At 44.1% G+C, this 20,688-nt stretch overlaps 1 protein-coding gene across 2 annotated transcripts; it reads right to left on the reverse strand.

Annotated features, from left to right (window-relative positions):
- Positions 1-13,296: 13,296 nt before the first annotated feature.
- On the reverse strand, positions 13,297-19,289 carry si:ch1073-157b13.1 (7SK snRNA methylphosphate capping enzyme). 2 transcript variants are annotated; one of them, XM_034164821.1, is made up of 8 exons: positions 18,855-19,289; positions 16,281-16,664; positions 15,340-15,590; positions 14,834-15,131; positions 14,256-14,757; positions 13,961-14,173; positions 13,772-13,880; positions 13,297-13,547 (listed from the first exon to the last, which is right to left on the reverse strand). In XM_034164821.1, exons 2-8 carry the CDS (start codon positions 16,655-16,657, stop codon positions 13,495-13,497), a joined length of 1,803 nt encoding a protein of 600 aa, XP_034020712.1. In that variant the 5' UTR covers positions 16,658-16,664; positions 18,855-19,289; the 3' UTR covers positions 13,297-13,494. The 2 variants fall into 2 exon arrangements, with proteins under 2 accessions (XP_034020712.1, XP_034020713.1); XM_034164822.1 differs by having other exon boundaries at positions 13,483-13,547; positions 13,750-13,880; positions 18,855-19,288.
- Positions 19,290-20,688: the final 1,399 nt, after the last annotated feature.

The raw sequence follows: 20,688 nt of genomic DNA on the forward strand, positions 1-20,688 counted from the left end.
CAGAGGGAGAGAGGGGGGAGAGACAGAGGGAGAGGGGGGAGAGACAGAGAGAGGGGGAGAGACGGAGAGATAGGGAGAGAGGGGGGAGAGACAGAGGGGGGAGAGAGAGAGGGAGGGGGGAGAGAGAGAGTGCGAGGGGGAGAGAGGGGGAGAGAGAGAGAGAGAGGGGGAGAGACGGAGAGATGGGGGAGAGAGGGGGAGAGAGAGGGGGGGGAGAGACGGAGAGAGGGGGAGAGGGAGAGGGGGAGAGAGAGAGGGGGGGACAGAGAGGGGGGAGAGATGGGGAGAGAGGGGGAGAGAGAGAGGGAGAGGGGGGGAGAGGGAGAGGGGGGAGAGAGAGAGAGGGAGGGAGAGGGGGGAGGGAGAGAGGGAGAGAGGGGGGAGAGAGAGGGGGGAGAGACAGAGAGATGGGGGAGAGAGGCGGAGAGAGAGAGGGAGAGGGGGAGAAGGGGGAGAGAGAGGGAGAGAAAGAGGGAGAGGGGAGAGACGGAAAGATGGGGGAGAGAGAGACGGAGAGAGAGGGAGAGGAGGAGAGAGAGGGGGGAGAGACAGAGGGAGAGAGGGGAGAGACAGAGAGAGGGAGAGAGGGGGGAGAGACAGAGAGAGAGGGAAAGAAGGGGGAGAGACAGGGAGAGAGGGGGGAGAGACAGAGACAGAAGGAGAGAGGGGGGAGAGACAGAGAGAGAGGGAGAGAGGGGGGAGAGACAGAGAGAGAGGGAGAGAGGGGGGAGAGACAGAGAGGGGGAGAGACAGAGGGAGAGAGGGGGGAGAGACAGAGAGAGAGGGGGGAGAGACAGAGAGAGAGGGAGAGAGAGAGGGAGAGAAGGGGGAGAGACAGGGAGAGAGGGGGAGAGAGAGGGGGGGAGGGGGAGAGAGAGAGGGAGAGAAGGAGGAGAGAGAGAGGGAGAGAGAGAGGGGGGAGAGATGGAGAGATGGGGGAGAGAGGCGGAGAGAGAGAGGGAGAGGGGAAGAGACGGAGAGATGGGGGAGGAGGGGTAAGTTCAGTTTCTATTAGCTCACTTTGTTTTCCTTCTTGAATACAGATTTGGAGTAAATTTAATTATGTAACATGAACTACTTTCCAGAAAGTTCTGCTGTCGCGACCCGATCACACCACATCTTTTACATTCAGTCACAGTCACACATCCAGGACGTAGCCTGATCCAGAGGTCTGTGGCCTGAAATCCAGCAGCGACCAATCAGCACATAATCTGGTTCAAACCAAAAACCTGAAAGCGCTGTTTTGTTTTTTCTGTTGTAGACACTGTAGAGAGTGAATGGAGGAGGAACTACTTTATAAACGTCACAGGAACTGAATCCTCTCTAATCACAACCACTGAATCCTCTCTAATCAAATCAAATCAATTTTATTTATATAGCGCCAAATCACAACAAACAGTTGCCCCAAGGCGCTTTATATTGTAAGGCAAAGGCCATACAATAATTACAGAAAAACCCCAACGGTCAAAACGACCCCCTGTGAGCAAGCACTTGGCTACAGTGGGACGGAAAAACTCCCTTTTAACAGGAAGAAACCTCCAGCAGAACCAGGCTCAGGGAGGGGCAGTCTTCTGCTGGGACTGGTTGGGGCTGAGGGAGAGAACCAGGAAAAAGACATGCTGTGGAGGGGAGCAGAGATCAATCACTATTGATTAAATGCAGAGTGGTGCATACAGAGCAAAAAGAGAAAGAAACACTCAGTGCATCATGGGAACCCCCCAGCAGTCTACGTCTATAGCAGCATAACTAAGGGATGGTTCAGGGTCACCTGATCCAGCCCTAACTATAAGCTTTAGCAAAAGGAAAGTTTTAAGCCTAATCTTAAAGTAGAGAGGGTGTCTGTCTCCCTGATCTGAATTGGGAGCTGGTTCCACAGGAGAGGAGCCTGAAAGCTGAAGGCTCTGCCTCCCATTCTACTCTTACAAACCCTAGGAACTACAAGTAAGCCTGCAGTCTGAGAGCGAAGCGCTCTATTGGGGTGATATGGTACTATGAGGTCCCTAAGATAAGATGGGACCTGATTATTCAAAACCTTATAAGTAAGAAGAAGAATTTTAAATTCTATTCTAGAATTAACAGGAAGCCAATGAAGAGAGGCCAATATGGGTGAGATATGCTCTCTCCTTCTAGTCCCTGTCAGTACTCTAGCTGCAGCATTTTGAATTAACTGAAGGCTTTTCGGGGAACTTTTAGGACAACCTGATAATAATGAATTACAATAGTCCAGCCTAGAGGAAATAAATGCATGAATTAGTTTTTCAGCATCACTCTGAGACAAGACCTTTCTAATTTTAGAGATATTGCGCAAATGCAAAAAAGCAGTCCTACATATTTGTTTAATATGCGCATTGAAGGACATATCCTGATCAAAAATGACTCCAAGATTTCTCACAGTATTACTAGAGGTCAGGGTAATGCCATCCAGAGTAAGGATCTGGTTAGACACCATGTTTCTAAGATTTGTGGGGCCAAGTACAATAACTTCAGTTTTATCTGAGTTTAAAAGCAGGAAATTAGAGGTCATCCATGTCTTTATGTCTGTAAGACAATCCTGCAGTTTAGCTAATTGGTGTGTGTCCTCTGGCTTCATGGATAGATAAAGCTGGGTATCATCTGCGTAACAATGAAAATTTAAGCAATGCTGTCTAATAATACTGCCTAAGGGAAGCATGTATAAAGTGAATAAAATTGGTCCTAGCACAGAACCTTGTGGAACTCCATAATTAACCTTAGTCTGTGAAGAAGATTCCCCATTTACATGAACAAATTGTAATCTATTAGATAAATATGAATCAAACCACCGCAGTGCAGTGCCTTTAATACCTATGGCATGCTCTAATCTCTGTAATAAAATTTTATGGTCAACAGTATCAAAAGCAGCACTGAGGTCTAACAGAACAAGCACAGAGATGAGTCCACTGTCCGAGGCCATAAGAAGATCATTTGTAACCTTCACTAATGCTGTTTCTGTACTATGATGAATTCTAAAACCTGACTGAAACTCTTCAAACAGACCATTCCTCTGCAGATGATCAGTTAGCTGTTTTACAACTACCCTTTCAAGAATTTTTGAGAGAAAAGGAAGTTTGGAGATTGGCCTATAATTAGCTAAGATAGCTGGGTCAAGTGATGGCTTTTTAAGTAATGGTTTAATTACTGCCACCTTAAAAGCCTGTGGTACATAGCCAACTAACAAAGATAGATTGATCATATTTAAGATCGAAGCATTAAATAATGGTAGGGCTTCCTTGAGCATCCTGGTAGGAATGGGGTCTAATAGACATGTTGATGGTTTGGATGAAGTAACTAATGAAAATAACTCATACAGAACAATCGGAGAGAAAGAGTCTAACCAAATACCAGCATCACTGAAAGCAGCCAAAGATAACGATACGTCTTTGGGATGGTTATGAGTAATTTTTTCTCTAATAGTTAAAATTTTATTAGCAAAGAAAGTCATGAAGTCATTACTAGTTAAAGTTAAAGGAATACTCGGCTCAATAGAGCTCTGACTCTTTGTCAGCCTGGCTACAGTGCTGAAAAGAAACCTGGGGTTGTTCTTATTTTCTTCAGTTAGTGATGAGTAGTAAGATGTCCTAGCTTTACGGAGGGCTTTTTTATAGAGCAACAGACTCTTTTTCCAGGCTAAGTGAAGATCTTCTAAATTAGTGAGACGCCATTTCCTCTCCAACTTACGGGTTATCTGCTTTAAGCTGCAAGTTTGTGAGTTATACCACGGAGTCAGGCACTTCTGATTTAAAGCTCTCTTTTTCAGAGGAGCTAGAGCATCCAAAGTTGTCTTCAATGAGGATGTAAAACTATTGATGAGATACTCTATCTCACTCACAGAGTTTAGGTAGCTACTCTGCTCTGTGTTGGTATATGGCATTAGAGAACATAAAGAAGGAATCATATCCTTAAACCTAGTTACAGCACTTTCTGAAAGACTTCTACTGTAATGAAACTTATTTCCCACTGCTGGGTAGTCCATCAGAGTAAATGTAAATGTTATTAAGAAATGATCAGACAGAAGGGAGTTTTCAGGGAATACTGTTAAGTCTTCAATTTCCATACCATAAGTCAGAACAAGATCTAAGATCATATCTATCTAAAGTGGTGAGTGGACTCATTTACTTTTTGAGCAAAGCCAATAGAGTCTAATAATAGATTAAATGCAGTGTTGAGGCTGTCATTCTCAGCATCTGTGTGGATGTTAAAATCGCCCACTATAATTATCTTATCTGAGCTAAGCACTAAGTCAGACAAAAGGTCTGAAAATTCACAGAGAAACTCACAGTAACGACCAGGTGGACGATAGATAATAACAAATAAAACTGGTTTTTGGGACTTCCAATTTGGATGGACAAGACTAAGAGTCAAGCTTTCAAATGAATTAAAGCTCTGTCTGGGTTTTTGATTAATTAATAAGCTGGAATGGAAGATTGCTGCTAATCCTCCTCCTCGGCCCGTGCTACGAGCATTCTGACAGTTAGTGTGACTCGGGGGTGTTGACTCATTTAAACTAACATATTCATCCTGCTGTAACCAGGTTTCTGTAAGGCAGAATAAATCAATATGTTGATCAATTATTATATCATTTACTAACAGGGACTTAGAAGAGAGAGACCTAATGTTTAATAGACCACATTTAACTGTTTTAGTCTGTGGTGCAGTTGAAGGTGCTATATTATTTTTTCTTTTTGAATTTTTATGCTTAAATAGATTTTTGCTGGTTATTGGTGGTCTGGGAGCAGGCACCGTCTCTACGGGGATGGGGTAATGAGGGGATGGCAGGGGGAGAGAAGCTGCAGAGAGGTGTGTAAGACTACAACTCTGCTTCCTGGTCCCAACCCTGGATAGTCACGGTTTGGAGGATTTAAGAAAATTGGGCAGATTTCTAGAAATGAGAGCTGCTCCATCCAAAGTGGGATGGATGCCGTCTCTCCTAACAAGACCAGGTTTTCCCCAGAAGCTTTGCCAATTATCTATGAAGCCCACCTCATTTTTAATCACAACCAGTGAATCCTCTTTAATCACAACCACTGAATCCTCTTTAATCACAACCAGTGGATCCTCTCTAATCACAACCAGTGAAGCCTCTCTAATAACAGCCACTGAAGCCTCTCTAATCACAACCAGTGAAGCCTCTTTAATCACAACCACTGAATCCTCTCTAATAACAGCCACTGAAGCCTCTCTAATCACAGCCACTGAAGCCTCTCTAATCACAACCAGTGAAGCCTCTTTAATCACAACCACTGAATCCTCTCTAATCACAACCAGTGGATCCTCTCTAATCACAGCCACTGAATCCTCTTTAATCACAACCACTGAATCCTCTCTAATCACAGCCACTGAAGCCTCTCTAATCACAACCAGTGAAGCCTCTTTAATCACAACCACTGAATCCTCTTTAATCACAACCACTGAATCCTCTCTAATCACAGCCACTGAAGCCTCTCTAATCACAACCAGTGAAGCCTCTTTAATCACAACCACTGAATCCTCTCTAATCACAACCAGTGAAGCCTCTTTAATCACAACCACTGAATCCTCTTTAATCACAACCACTGAATCCTCTCTAATCACAGCCACTGAAGCCTCTCTAATCACAACCAGTGAAGCCTCTTTAATCACAACCACTGAATCCTCTTTAATCACAGCCACTGAATCCTATGTAATCACAGCTAGCAAAGCCTCTCTAATCACAGCCAGTGAATCCTCTCTAATCACAGCAACTGAATCCTCTTTAATCACATCCAGTGAATCCTCTTTAATCACAGCCACTGAACCCTCTCTGAACACAGCCACTGAATCCTATGTAATCACAGCTAACAAAGCCTCTTTAATCACAGCCACTGAATCCTATGTAATCACAGCTAGCAAAGCCTCTTTAATCACAGCCACTGAATCCTCTCTAATCACAGCCACTGAATCCTCTTTAATCACATCCAGTGAATCCTCTTTAATCACAGCCACTGAATCCTATGTAATCACAGCTAGCAAAGCCTCTTTAATCACAGCCACTGAATCCTCTCTAATCACAGCCACTGAATCCTCTTTAATCACATCCAGTGAATCCTCTTTAATCACAGCCACTGAATCCTATGTAATCACAGCTAGCAAAGCCTCTTTAATCACAGCCAGTGAATCCTCTCTAAACACAGCCACTGAATCCTATGTAATCACAGCTAGCAAAGCCTCTTTAATCACAGCCAATGAAGCCTCTCTAATCACAGCCACTGAGTCCTCTCTAATTACAGCCAGCAAAGCCTCTTTAATCACAGCCACTGATTCCTCTCTAATCACAGCCACTGATTCCTCTCTAATCACAGCCACTGAATCCTCTTTAATAACAGCCAATGAATCCTCTCCAATCACAGCCAGTGAAGCCTCTTTAATCACAGCCACTGAATCCTCTTTAATCACAGCCACTGAATCCTCTCCAATCACAGCCAGTGAAGCCTCTTTAATCACAGTCACTGGATCCCCTTTAATCACAACCAGTAAAGCCTCTCTAATCACAGCAGCTGGTTTAAAGAGAATACACACACACACACACACACGTGTGGATCAGGCTTTTATCAAAGAAGGAAGCCCACTCCCGACAACCCACCAGCTTGTCAGCAGTTGGCCCATGTCACAATAAAAGCATCTTTACTGCCCTCTGCTGGTTAAACGTTTCTATTACAATGCCCAAAATTGAGCTTTATTATTATTATTTGTTTAGTTTTATAGTGTATTTTGTACTTTTTTTGTAAATGATGCAGTATTTTTGTCAGCTGTGAAGTGTAACAGATCACAGAAATACTTTTGACAACAAATACATATGTATAATTCTACAGAAGAATAAATTTTGTCATTTTAAATAAAGTTTTTCCTTAATAACAAACAATAAATAAAATATTTTTAATGCTCACATGTGGTTGTTACACTTCAGAATACTTTTTGGATTTTATTTATAAATGCATTAGAGAATTGTTTTATTCTATTTATTTAATCCTTTGTCTGAGGGTTCCTTAAGGTTCCTGTTGTCAGACTTTAAGATTCCTCTCTACGCTGATGACTTCACTGTTTCTCCTGCAGTGATCCAGGTTCCTATGAGTCACATGATCGATAACAACAAAGACAGAAATTAAAAAATAATCCATCAGTGGGTCCAGCTTTGTTTCCTGATCATTAATACAAACGTTCAGTTTGGAAAACGGAGAACTTTGTTTTGTCTCAGTTTCTGCACAGATGTTTTATTGATAATAAAAACAGTTTTTACTCGCTCCGCCTCGTGAGGGCGCCGGTCCAGAGCGTCTGATGTGGTTCCTTCGAGCCTGTGATTTTCTCACAAACCTAAAAATTTACATTTTTCTGTCGCCGGCCAAAAGTCAGAGGCCCAAAATATTCAACTTTTAGGAAACACAGGAAGAGGGTGGGTGTGTGGGCGTGGCCTCAGACATGTGTCTATATAAAAGGTTTCTGTCCTTTCAGGACATTTTCCCTTTATTTCTACTCACGTTTCGTCAGAACGTGCTATTTTCAGGTTGCAGGGGCTTTTTTACGCTGCTGTTTCTCATAGCTCCTCCCATCAGGTGAGAGCCAATTAGAAGCCAGCTACATATTTTAGTGATTATCCAACTTTTTTAGTAATTAGAGTACGTAAAGCTAATGTGAGAAGGCTAATGCTAAGCTAACAAGAGATGCTAACTGAGCCCATAGACATATATCATCATTTAGCTAATCTGGGCTAACATCACTGCATATTTTAGCTACGCCATGCTAAGCTAAGCTAATGCTGCGTTCTATCGCCTTGTTTAATTCAGGCTGACTGCCTGTCGTGGTCTTCAGACGGGGAATCTGGCCATGAGGTCTGTGGCTCTGATCAGCTGTTTGCTGCTGGATTTAGTTTCTTCAATTCCTGTAAGAACGTGAACTCATTTTTGGAATCAATCAAAAAATTTCCATTTTATTTTATGTGTTTACAAGCTTTACTGGTGCTGTCCTGTAGCTGCAGGGGGCGCCACAGTCAGCACAGTGTAGCTTTACACTTTAAATGCCATTTAAGAAGTGTCTTTTTGGAGGGACAGACAGACAGGCAGACAGATGGACAGACAGACAGGCAAGCAAACAGACAGACAGACAAGCAGACAGACAGACAGACAAACAGACAGGCTAGCAAAGAGACGAACCTGAAAGCAGGCAGACAGAGAGACTCTGTTCACCAGCTGTTTTAACAAAATCAGAGAAAAGAATAAAAGTGTGTGTGTGTGTGTGTGTGTGTGTGTGTGTGTGTGTGTGTGTGTGTGTGTGTGTGTGTGTGTGTGTGTGGTTTGTGGCTGCAGAGTGTTTTACATTCAACAACACATTTAGAACACAAACCACACACCAAAACACACACATACACACACACACATTTTTTTAAAACCAACAACCACAACAAAACATGCCAATTCAGCCTGAGGGGCAAAATAACACAATAATCAAACAAATAAACAAACACGTTTATATTTGTTGACTTCCTTTATATCTGCTGTGTTTATTAAAAACCTGATCAGTTTTCTGATCTTTAAAAACAATCAATAACCTGTTAAACTCCACACGGCCTGTTTAACCAGAACTTCAACTAAAACACTGGAGTGTTGAATATTTTAACAAGTCCAGAATATTTAAGCATTTTTTATACTGACTGAGTAGAAACACATCTGCCCATGAATAAAATAAAAATAAAAATAAAATAAATGAATCTGCAATTGTCCTGATGTGTAGCGGCTCAGTCGACACACTCTGGGCCCTATCTTGACAACCCATTACGCCTGATGTAACACCCATAATGCACTTGGGGTGAGTCCAGCTCCCCCTGCTGTTTACATAGCACATAGGCACCAAGCAGGTGCGGGGTGGGAAAGTGGGTGGAGTCAAGCAGGAAATGAACCAATCAGATTTTAACTGGCTCTCCCTTTTAACATCCTGGTGCTTTGCTATTCACACGACAAGTTCTTTTGCTTTTTTTTCTGATTGGCAGCTGAATCTGAATTTTAAAAAGTAAATGTTTGTTTAAAATAAATATCAATACAAGCATTTCTGTGTTTTTAGCTACCTGCAGTGGGTGTGATCTCTTCCAAAACCCCGCCCACATGGCCACAGCCTCCATCAGGTGTGATCATTGAGGTTGAGGACACGAAGACAAACGTCACTGTCCGCTTGGCCGTCTACATCATCGCTGAGGAAGAGGCCGATGAAGGCAGCGGGACTGATGGAGGAGGAAGGTGAAAAGCGTCTTCGCCCACCTGCACTGAAAAAAAACATCTAAACTTAAACATTAAAATTAGATTTTTTACAAATTACCAATTCTGTGTTTATTTTAATTTCAAAATTATATATAGTATTTTTCCAGTACAGATTTAAAACATGAAGCTTTTTTCTTTTAAATATTTTATTTCTTAAGATAAATAGTAATTGATTCAGAATATAAAGATATAAATAGTAAATTTAAAAAGAAGTCTTTTTTATTTATTTGGCAAAAAAGTTACCTGTGAATTATAATTATTATTATTTTAATCAGAGTTGAAGAAAGCAGCAGCAGCGACAGTGATGACGTCAGCAGTGACATCAGCAGTGAGGAAGCAAATACGTCAAGTGAGCAGCCAATCAGCTTGCACCTCCACCCTGTTGCTGGAAAGATCGGACAACCAATCAGTGAAGACAGCGATGATCGCGTGACCATCATGGAGGACAGCAGCGCCATGATAACGAGTTCTAACAGAGACGCAGACAGTCCGAGGAAGGAGGTCGTGTTAATTTATTTTGATCAAACAAACCACCTGCACGGCAGCAAAGTGTCAGAACCAAAGCGACGCGAGGTGACAGGTTCTAACGTGGGTCAGGGCAGGTTTGATCTGAGCCAGAGGTTCATGTTGGATTCTCAACTTCAGAAGGTGTTCAGCTCTCTGCAGGATATCAGTTTGTTTCCAGACAAACATAAAATAATCAGCACTAACCAGCAGGTTGTTGGTTCCGCACCCAGTCCTTTGACCCTATCACATTTGTCTTTGAGCTCTGACGAGAGTGACGAGGGTTTAGAATCATTTAGTTCAAGTAAAGCCAAACCTGCTCCTACACTTCAGCCTGGCATTGGTGACAGGTTCTGCATCCAACATGTTGTTGGTTCTACAAATACGCCCACTACCTCTGTTCAGAACAGTGGCACCAGTTCAGACCAGGGTTTAGAAATTGCACTTAGGGCCATGCAGAATGATGCAACCAGCAGCCAAGATGATTCTTCATCCCAGATCCAGGTGGACATCAGTTTAAATCCCACAAGCTCTGAGGAGAGCCTGGTCTCAGCAGGTCAACGGGAGGTTGTGGGCTCAAGACTGACAAAGTCCAGCTCCAGCAGTGAGGAAGCCCGGTTTGGCCACACCCCCTCCTCCCCTCCTGTTCCTCCCTCTAAAACACCAGTCCACTCAGAACCAGAACACTTTGATCCAGATCCAATCCTGACCTCTGGCTTGAACCCTAATCTGAGACCAGGGTCTAACTTTAATCCCACTCTCATGACAAGTCAAGATTCTGCAGAATTACCCAATGTCACTGTCGCAATGGATGCTAAGCCTATTATAAGTGGTAGCACTATTAGCATAGTTGCTAGCTCTGAAGCTAGCATGGACTTGAACACCACTGACCACGTGAAAGATAACGAGCTGAGTAAAACTGATGAAGCTACAATTGGTGCTAGCACTAGTGCTCCTAGCGTGGATGTCAGTGGTGATGCTAGCAGAGAGGTGAGTGTTGAAGAGGATGTTAGCATAGAAGTTACGAACGACCCAAACTCTGCTGTTAGCGTCAGGCTAACCATCACCAGTGAGCTCAGCACAAACCATCCTGACTCAACTGTAGGAGCTACAACTACCACAGGTGCTAGCGTCAGTGTGGATGGTTCAGGCGCTAGCACTGAATGTAGCAAAAACACTGCTAATAGATGTCGCCCAGACCAGTATGCTAGCATTGAGCAACACATGACTCCTCCCCCTCTTCGCAGAAGGATACCCTATCGCTTTGGCTTCCTCGGTCCCATCATCCACTCCTATAGCAACCGACCTGTTGCCATGGTAACAGTCTCCCGAGAAACCGCTGCATTACGTCAGACCCGTACCCGGAAAGGATCGACAGCACAACATCAACGGCGTAAGGTGCAGCAACATTACAATCGTTACACCATGAACCGCCACAGTGATGTCACCAGTCAGTATGACGTGAAGGTGAAGCGCCACCATCAGGTCATCAGCCGTCAGCGCAGCTCCAAGCAGACAGCGGAAACTCAGAGCAGCAGCGAGGAAATGGATTGATGAGTGTTCAATTACGGGCGCGACAGGGTGTTTGTTTTTTTTTTTAATCATAAAAAGAAATTCACACTTCAGCAAACTTTTAAATAACTCAAGTTTTTAATCATGTAATTAAAGGTCATTTAAAGAACATCCGTGTCTGGTTTCCCACAGCTCCTGAACACAGCAGCAGACTGAACATTTTTGTATAAATTTTAAATGCATATTTATATCCTCTGACATTTTTTTTTTTTTAAAGAACTTTAGTTTTAAGTGATGACAATGTGTGACAATAAAGATTCATAAAAGATTTTTCAGTTTAAAGTGTTTGTGTCATTTCTTGTCTTTTTTTTTCATATATCACATTTTTCAGTCACTTGTCATGACTGTCATTAGGTGATGAGGTGCAGGTTTGCTGGGTTAGGGTTGGAGTGCTGTGTTTGAACCCCTCTGTCAGCAGGCTGAGGGTCACTACACCACAGATGCCTCCGGTCACCCCACGTTGCAGGTCCTTCTCCAGCCTGGATTTCCCACTCAGCTCTGAGCTGGATCTCCTCCTGGAATCATGAGTGATCCCAGGCAGCTTTAGGGTCATGTCTGTTTCATCTCCTCCATCCACACCAGGTGCAGACCCATAATGTGTTCAGAAGTATTACCACTGCATTTTACACGGTGCTACTGAACAGTCAGTCTACACGAAACATGACATCAGGGCCTATGTGACCAATCAGCAGCATATGTGTCAAAGAGCGAGGTGGGCGTGGCCAACGCTGCTCCAGAGTCCAGAACAGGTGAAGGACCAGCAGAACAGGGTAACTCAAACACATCATGGACACTGTATTTCACTGTATTATTAAAAACAAAACAAAAAAACCCTCATGAATGCATCATGACTTCACATGAACTGTTAATGTGAAGAGGTGACTTGTCAAAGCAAACCCCGCCTCTCACCCACCGCTGCTGGGACAGGCTGATTTGACTCAGATCTTTTTATGATGTCAAACCTTTTGTGTGACACTACCCCCTACAGGCTGTAGAGCAGATGGCAGCCTCACAAGAGGTGAGCTGTCAATCAAGGAGGTCAGCTGATGAGATGAAGTTTGATGTTGATTGACAGGCTGAACTCTGTGTTTTCAGTCAACCAGTAACAGCAGCCCCTTGAACCCTGAACTGGTCCTGCCGGGACAGAGAGTCGGTGAGGCGGATCCAGACAACTACACCAGCAACAAGTCACATGACTCCACTCAGTCCATTGAGCTCGTACTCACCGTGTCCATGTCCACGCGCAGAAGCTGCTGTTCACTTGTCAGCACCTCCAGATTGGACGTCACAGAGCTGCAGGACCTGCTGTAGTGGGCGTGGCTAATGATGGCGAAGAAGGGCGTGGCAAACAGAGAAGGAGGGTTCAAAGAAGAGAATCATTCTACTTTTTCCAGAACAGGGAGAGTGGAGGATCCATCCTGACTTGTTAGACCACACCCTCCCATCTGGTTCCCATGGAGATGAGACAGGCTTGGAACTAAGGCTGTAATGGAGGCCACGCCCCTTGCAGACATTTTATTAATCTAACCACAGAACTGTAGTTTTCTTTATGACATCACGTGTTTCCTGCTGCATAGGAAGCAGCCAGCTGAGTGTATGGGGACAGTGCCCCCTGGTGACCAACACTTGCATTGAAAACTGACAAGTTTCAATTTGTATGTAAAACTTTATTCTGATGTCAGTGAATCATCCTAATTACAGTTTTTTAAAAATAATCTCGTGTTAATGTAAATTTTTTAAGCTTTCTTCTAAATAAAAACACACACACAGAACATGATCAATAAATCAGCATCTTCGACTAAACCAACAGCCTTTTTACATGTCAAAACCAGATTGTTTTAAGTTTGTGTGGCGGCGCCACGCCCTCGTCACATTAAACACAGCCCACGCAAACTGCACAAAAATATAAAACTATTTTTGAAGACTGCAGTTTCATTATTTATTTAATAGTTGTGTCCAGCCCCATATCGTCCAATCACCTTTCTGAATCAGAGGCTCCGCCCACAATCCTTGAGTTTCTTTGAACAAACCAGCTCCAATCAGAGTCTCTGATGGCTCAGTAGATTCCAGGCATCAGCTGCAAGTCTTTCAACAACACCAAAATAATGTTTTCTGTCCATAACAGGTCGACCCTGTGACCTCATTGTCTGAGGGCGGGACCTTTGTGGAACATGTAGATTGGCCGCTGCTTACCTGGAAAACACACACACAGTAACTGCATCACCTAAAAAGTGCAAATATAACTGTTTACGTGCAGATGTCTGTGCATGTGCACAGACGTGTGTTTATGTGTTTACGTGTCTGTGTGTACCTGTTGTTTACTGGCACCGAGCAACCGACTTAGAACTGGTGCAGACCAGGGGAATCAGACTGTTTAATTAAAACAAAGCATCACTTGTGTGTGTGTGTGTGTGTACCTGCACGTGTCAGCAGCCTGTAGGAGGTGAAGCCCACAGTCTCAGTCAGGTAGCAGGTGAACTGTTCTGGTCTCAGTCTCAGACTCCTGTAGTTGCGGTATGTCGTCTCCTAGGCAACAAAAGAGGTCTGTCAGTAAATCCGTCACCGAGCACTCGCTGAGTGTGATTAGCGTGTCACTGGCGTGTTACCGAGGCCCTCTTGCTGCGGCTGTAGCTGCTCCACGGTTGCGGCTGCAGGATGAAAATTCCGCCCGCCATCAGGCTGTCAAACACACGCCTGAAGAGCCTGACCACGCCCATGTCGCCCGACTGTAGGTGCATCCACTTGGTGATACCCAGACATATTATGACATCATACTGGCCCTGGCCAGGCCACGCCTCCTCCTCTGACACATAGCTGCCCTGTTGGAGGAGACCGATGTGGTGAAGAGCTGTAACTAAGGGCTACCTGGTGACTGACCATTAACCTGCGGCTGTTACTCACCTGGATGAAGGTGACGTTGTTGGGAAACCTGGAGTTTGTGGGTGGAGCAGACAGAGAGAGGAGGGGAGGAGCACTGAGGGGACCACGACTCACTCTGAAGGAGAGCGGGAAGGAGAGGAGAGACGCTGAGCTCTGGAGCTCCGCCCTCCTCTCAGTCACCACCAGGTCATGTGACATGAAGTGTCTGATGTTCTGATTGGCAGCATGGACCAGATGTTCATCCCACTCCACTCCCAGGATGTGGGCGGGGCAAAAATGGCGGGCGACCGCCAGCGTCAAGTGTCCGGCGCCGCAGCCGATATCCAGCACACGTTTTTCTCTGAACCAAACGGCTTCCAGCAGCCCCAACCGTGAGTCATCCTCTGCCCCGACACGTCCCTCTAACTTGTCACCATAGCAACCATGGTAACCATAGTACAGGCTGTGGTTGCCATGCTGGTAGCGGTGTTTGTCTTTCTTCTTTGGTGGTGGGTGCGAGGCACTGAGCTGAAGTCCTCCACACCTGCGGGGGCAGCAGACATCATATGATCAGACAATTAATAATATTCACCCGTCTCAAAGAAATTCAAACAACATACCTGCTGCCTCTAGCTCCTCCCACCAAAGGAGTCTGAAATTTGGTTGGCTGAGCTGCAGCCATTGTAACAGCCGCACGGACCGCCCCTTCTGATGACCTCACCGAGTTCGTACGACGCCGTCTGCGTTGGCGACCGTCTCCCTGGTTACAATGCTTGTGGGCGTGGCCTGATGGAGGGTGGGTGTGTCTCCTGGGTAGTATGGGAGGTGGGGCCAAGTCATCTCGGGAGGTGATTGCTGTGTTGAGTTCACAGGGCATTGGTGACATCTGAACACTGCCCTCTCTGGTCAATGTTGGTACTGTGGACAACAATGACTATACATTTATTTTAAATTACACGGAAGGTCAGTTATAGTTCACGCTGCGTTTAAAAGGAGACTCTTGCATTTGAATTGTCCATTTTCTGATGAGATCTGACATTTTGTGTCATTTTTAAAAACTCAAAGCTTTAATTAACTAATATTTGAGACTTTTTGGACAGAGCTGCCACTTAAAATGAGTCGTCACCTGACGTGGGGCGAAACAGACGGCCCGGTATCCCCTCCCGCTCTCCTGGAACCCCGCCCCCATGGTGCCGGTTCCGGTGCCTCTTCCTGGTCTTCAGGGGGGACAGGAGGACTCCTCCCCCATCCTCAATGCCCTCCCCATCCCCCTTCAGGTTGAGGGGGTCTGTGATGTCACGGGGAACCAGAATCTCCACAGGGTCTCTGCCCCGAGATGGCAGGGGGGAACACTTGGGAGTTTCCTGATTGGTCACCCTGGGATGGAGGGGAAAAATTAAAGGTGTCAATCACTTTCATCGATGTTTTTTGTATGCAGTTTCCCTCCGATCCACCGGGTGGTGACACTACACTATCTCACGAACCTCAAGCCCAAGAATTTTAGATGCAGTTTACAAGTTTAATCTCACAGTACAACACAACACGCCCACTTTATTGTCTCAGACGGGCAAAATCCTGGAAAAGACAGAATACAGCATGTACACCTTTTCAAACTTTGAATTCTCATTTAGACTTTGGAACTGGAATGTTGAAAGAAAAAAAAAATCTCTTTCATTTTAAATGGGAGTTTTGTGAATTTAGAAACGATGTCAAGAAATGTCAAATTAAATGGTAATTTTGAAAACAAAAACTCAAAGTAGTAATTCTCTGAGGGGGGAATGTTACACTAACGGAGAGAGAGAGGAAAAAAGCAAAACAGAACTTCCAAAAGTAAAATTATTTTGCTATGTTGGACGGCTTAGAGACAGTGGCACTAACAAAAAGACAGGAGACAGAGCTGAAGATGTTCTGATTCTCTTTGAGAGTGATGAGGATGGACAGGATTAGGAATGAACATATCAGAGGGACAGCTCAGGTGGGACGGTTTGGAGACAAAGTCAGAGAGGAGAGACTGAGATGGTTTGGACATGTGCAGAGGAGGGACCCAATTAAAATTAAATTCTGTACCTATTGACCTCTTCATCCAACAGCGAGTTCAGGTTCAGCGGATCAAAGATGTTTCCACCCAACAGGAAGTGACTGGGCAGCACAGGCTCTGATTGGTTGTCACTGTTGGCACGGCGACGGCGTTTGGCCATCCTCTTGAAGCCGACACCCATGGAATAGCGGCGCTTTGCGATTTGCTGAGGGGGTGCGTTGGAAACAACAGGGACCTGATTATTGTTATTTGAAGACTGGAAGCCATTTTTGGGGTGGAGTGGGCGTGACTTTGTCAAGCTGGACTGCTCTGATAGGCTGAGGCTTGTTGTGAAGGTGGGACTAACTTTGATGGGCAGCTCCTGCAGCGATTTGACCGTTTCTTTGTCCAATGACATCTTCAGCATTGTCCACCTGTAGGTGTTTAGGAGAGGAATTATTCTGATTGACAAGTAGCAGAGCCAATCAGAAGAACATAAACACTTCACAGTCTCGGTGTGCGTTCTGTTCACGCAGTGAATAAAGATCGTTCAAATTTGGCCAGTTACCATAACTGTACCCACCGTCAACCATTCACGATGACATCACAGTCAATAACAGTTACAGTGACGCTGATTGGCTGAACTCAAATAAAAACGTGTCATATCGATCAACAGGAAATGGCACACGTCAATCAAAACTGTACAACCCCAAATCCAATTAAGTTGGGACGTTGTGTAAAATGTAAATAAAAACAGAATACAATGATTTTCAAATCCTCTTCAACCTATATTCAATTGAATACACCACAAAGACAAGATATTTAATGTTCAAACTGATAAACCTTATTGTTTTTGTGCAAATATTTGCTCGTTTTGAAATGGATGCCTGCAACACGTTTCAAAAAAACTGAGACGGGGCAACAAAAGACTGGGAAGGTCGATGAATGCTCAAACACCACCTGTTTGGAACATTCCACAGGTGAACAAGTTAACTGGAAACAGGTGAGTGTCATGATTGAGTATAAAAGGAGCATCCCCAAAAGGCTCAGCCGTTCACAAACAAAGATGGGGTGAGGATCACCACTTTGTGAACAACTGTGTGGGGAAAAAAAAAAGAGCCAACAGTCCATCAGTTTAAGAACAATGTTTCTCAACATTCAATTGCAAGAAATGCAGGGATTCCATCATCTACAGTCCATAATATAATCAGAAGATTCAGAGAATCTTAAGAACTTTCTACATATAAGCAGCAATTCTGAAAACCAACACCGAATACACGTGACCTTCGATCCCTCAGGCAGCACTGCATTAAAAACTGACATCATTGTGTAAAGGATCTTACCACGTGGGCTCAGGAACACTTCAGAAAACCATTGTCAGTTAATACATTTCGTCGCTACATCTACAAGTGCAAGTTAAAACTCTACCATGCAAAGTGAAAGCCAAACATCCAGAAACGCCGCCGCCTTCTCTGGGCCCGAGCTCATTTGAAATGGACAGATGCAAAGTGGAAAAGTGTGCTGTGGTCTGATGAGTCCACATTTCAAATTGTTTTTGGAAATCATGGACGTCGTGTCCTCTGGACAAAAGAGGAAAGAGACCATCCAGATTGTTACCAGTCCAAAGTTCAAAAGCCAGCATCTGTGATGGTATGGGGGTGTGTTAGTGCCCATGACATGGACAACTTACACATCTGTGATGGCACCATCAATGCTGAAAGGTACATCCAGGTTTTGGAGCAACACATGCTGCCATCCAAGCAACGTGTTTTTCAGGGACGTCCCTGCTTATTTCAGCAAGACAATGCCAAGACACATTCTGCACGTGTTACAACAGCGTGGCTTCGTAGTAAAAGACTGCGGGTACTAGACTGGCCTGCCTGCCGTCCAGACCTGTCACCCATTGAAAATGTGTGGCGCATTATGAAGCGCAAAATATGACAACGGAGACCCCGGACTGTTGAACAACTGAAGTCGTACATCAAGCAAGAATGTGAAAGAATTCCACCTACAAAGCTTCAACAATTAGTGTCCTCAGTTCCCAAACGCTTATTGAGTGTTGTTAGAAGGAAAGGTGATGTAACACAGTTGTAAACATACCACTGTCCCAGCTTTTTTGAAAGGTGTTGCAGGCATCCATTTCAAAATGAGCAAATATTTGCACAAAACAATAAAGTTTATCAGTTTGAACATTTAATATCTTGTCTTTGTGGTGTATTCAACTGAATATAGGTTGAAGAGGATTTGAAAATCATTGGATTCTGTTTTTATTTACATTTTACACAACGTCCAAACTTCACTGGAACTGGGGTTGTATTAGAAACTCTGATGTCCATAATTTAACTGTGTTTTTGGAATCATTGCTTGAAACATAATTACTCAAATTGATGTTTGAAACAATAATTCAATTTCTGAAGCAATCCTTTTACTTTCAGGGCTTTGAACCTGCAAACTGATACAACAGACCAATTGCTTCATTTGATGTTTTGCAACAATAGATTAATTTAATACTTTGACCGCTTGAAGTTACAAAATGCTTCTATCATTCGGATTCAGGTTTAAACATGAGATCTACCTCACGACCTGCACCCTGGCCCAGATCCAAGACCAGGACTAGTACTCACCCTGTCGGCCCGTCCTCAGATAGTCCAGGTCCTGTCACCGGGTCCGTGTCTGCGCATTAAAACAAATACAATCTGTGCGTTTGTCTGCGCTCCCTTTCAAACTTTCATTAGCATACAACCCCGCCCCTCAAAGAGTCGACGAATCACAAGGTCCGCTCATGAATACTTTAACCACGCCCCTTCCTGCAGCAGCCTGGTAAACAGCTCCTCGCGCTAATACTTAGCATAAGGCTAACACGCATTAAAACTGCTGCAACAGACACGAGCACAGCGCGTGCATGACGACACCCCAAAGCACAGCACCACGTGCGCATCTAAGCGTGTGCGTGAACACGTCAACAGTGTGCAAGTTGAACTAAAGCATAAACTCACTACTAGCTGCTAACTATTAGCTTCTGCTTCCTCTCAGCGTCCGTGCTCCTGTCCCGCAGCGCGCGCCCTTATATACAACAGCGACGGGGCCGTGCCGAGGGGCGTGAGCGACAGCGCAAATCACCAATCACAGCAATCACTATGCTCCCGCCTGGCTGAACGCTGACCAATCACAAGGGAGGTGACAGAGGCGTCCTTCGCTGTGCCTGAAAAAAAAAACAAATAAAACAAAACAAAACAGGTCAACGTTTATTTACCAAGTTTTATTTTCTAATGACGATAAAAGTTATAAATATGAGCGTTCATGATTATAGATGTTCTGTGAGTTCGAGTTTTTAACTTCAAACGTATGGTGATAACTGTCACACAATGAGAACAAAATGAAGAAACGATTTACTGTAGATTTAATTAATACAGTGTGTTTTTAAAAGTAATGCAAAGATGTAAGTGTTGATAAGAAACATCACCAGGTTTAAAGAGGATTAATAAATTACATTTAGTAGGAGCAAAATGAACATCAAATCACAAATTTTACAAACATCATAGATGATCACTTTGGTGCACCATTATCTTCACATTGTTAATCTATTCATCATCACATTGTTAATCCATTATCTTATAGCCCAGTCACACGGCACTTAACGAAGGGTGACGAAGCCCTGACGAAACAAGAAATCTGGACTTTCGTTGTCATCGTTTAACCCTCGTCAGCTTCGTTCTGGCAGCGGTCACTTCGTCAGGATTTTTAAACTGTCAAAAATCTTCAACGAACACCACCAAAAACCTCAATTCGTCCATATTTCGTTTCGGCGTCGTTTGTGACGGTTTGTTATGGTTTGGTTAGTTTTTGTAACGTTAGCCTTTCGTTCACTCTTCGTTCACCTCGGTTGAACGAACATGACGACAGCTGAACGAGTAATTAACGAATACATAACGATGCCTCGACGACCTAAACATTTTCATACAGTAAATATAGCGTTAAGAACGTTTCATCAACTATGTACGGATGTTTCAAACGTTTCGCCTTTGTGTGGGCGTGGCCTTCGTCGGTCTTCTTCTTCTTCATTCGTATTCAATGGCGGATGGTACCATTTACCGCCACCTACCTGGCTGGTGAGTGATCGCTGTTTTTAGCTGTCGTTCAAAGCGTCGAAGCTTCAGTTTCAGCTGTCGTTCAAAGCGTCAACGTTAATGTTTTGTCTCGTTTATCCTTCATTCGTTTTGCGCTCATGATTCGTTGGATATTCGGTGATTGAAATTTGTCGGCTCATTCGTCAACATTTTCTGACGAATTGGTTTTTTTTTTTCCTTCGCCAGGGCTTCGTTACCCTTCGTTAAGTGTCGTGTGACTGGGCCATTACATTTGGTAATCCATTATCTTCACGTTGTTAATCCATTATCATCACCATATTGTTAATCCACTATCTTCAGATCGGAAATCCATTATCATCATCACATTGTT

The sequence above is a fragment of the Thalassophryne amazonica genome, chromosome 23 (assembly GCF_902500255.1).
Source record: "Thalassophryne amazonica chromosome 23, fThaAma1.1, whole genome shotgun sequence".
NCBI classification, from domain to species: domain Eukaryota; kingdom Metazoa; phylum Chordata; class Actinopteri; order Batrachoidiformes; family Batrachoididae; genus Thalassophryne; species Thalassophryne amazonica.

Excerpts from the sequence above, each read along its gene's own strand:
- si:ch1073-157b13.1 (XM_034164821.1), bottom strand. The coding sequence starts at position 16,657 with ATGCTGAAGATGTCATTGGACAAAGAAACGGTCAAATCGCTGCAGGAG. Across the intron at positions 15,591-16,280 it reads TTGGATGAAGAGGTCAATAG|GGTGACCAATCAGGAAACTC; the intron begins GTACAGAATTTA and ends CCTCCATCCCAG. Across the intron at positions 14,174-14,255 it reads ACAACGTCACCTTCATCCAG|GGCAGCTATGTGTCAGAGGA; the intron begins GTGAGTAACAGC and ends CTCCTCCAACAG.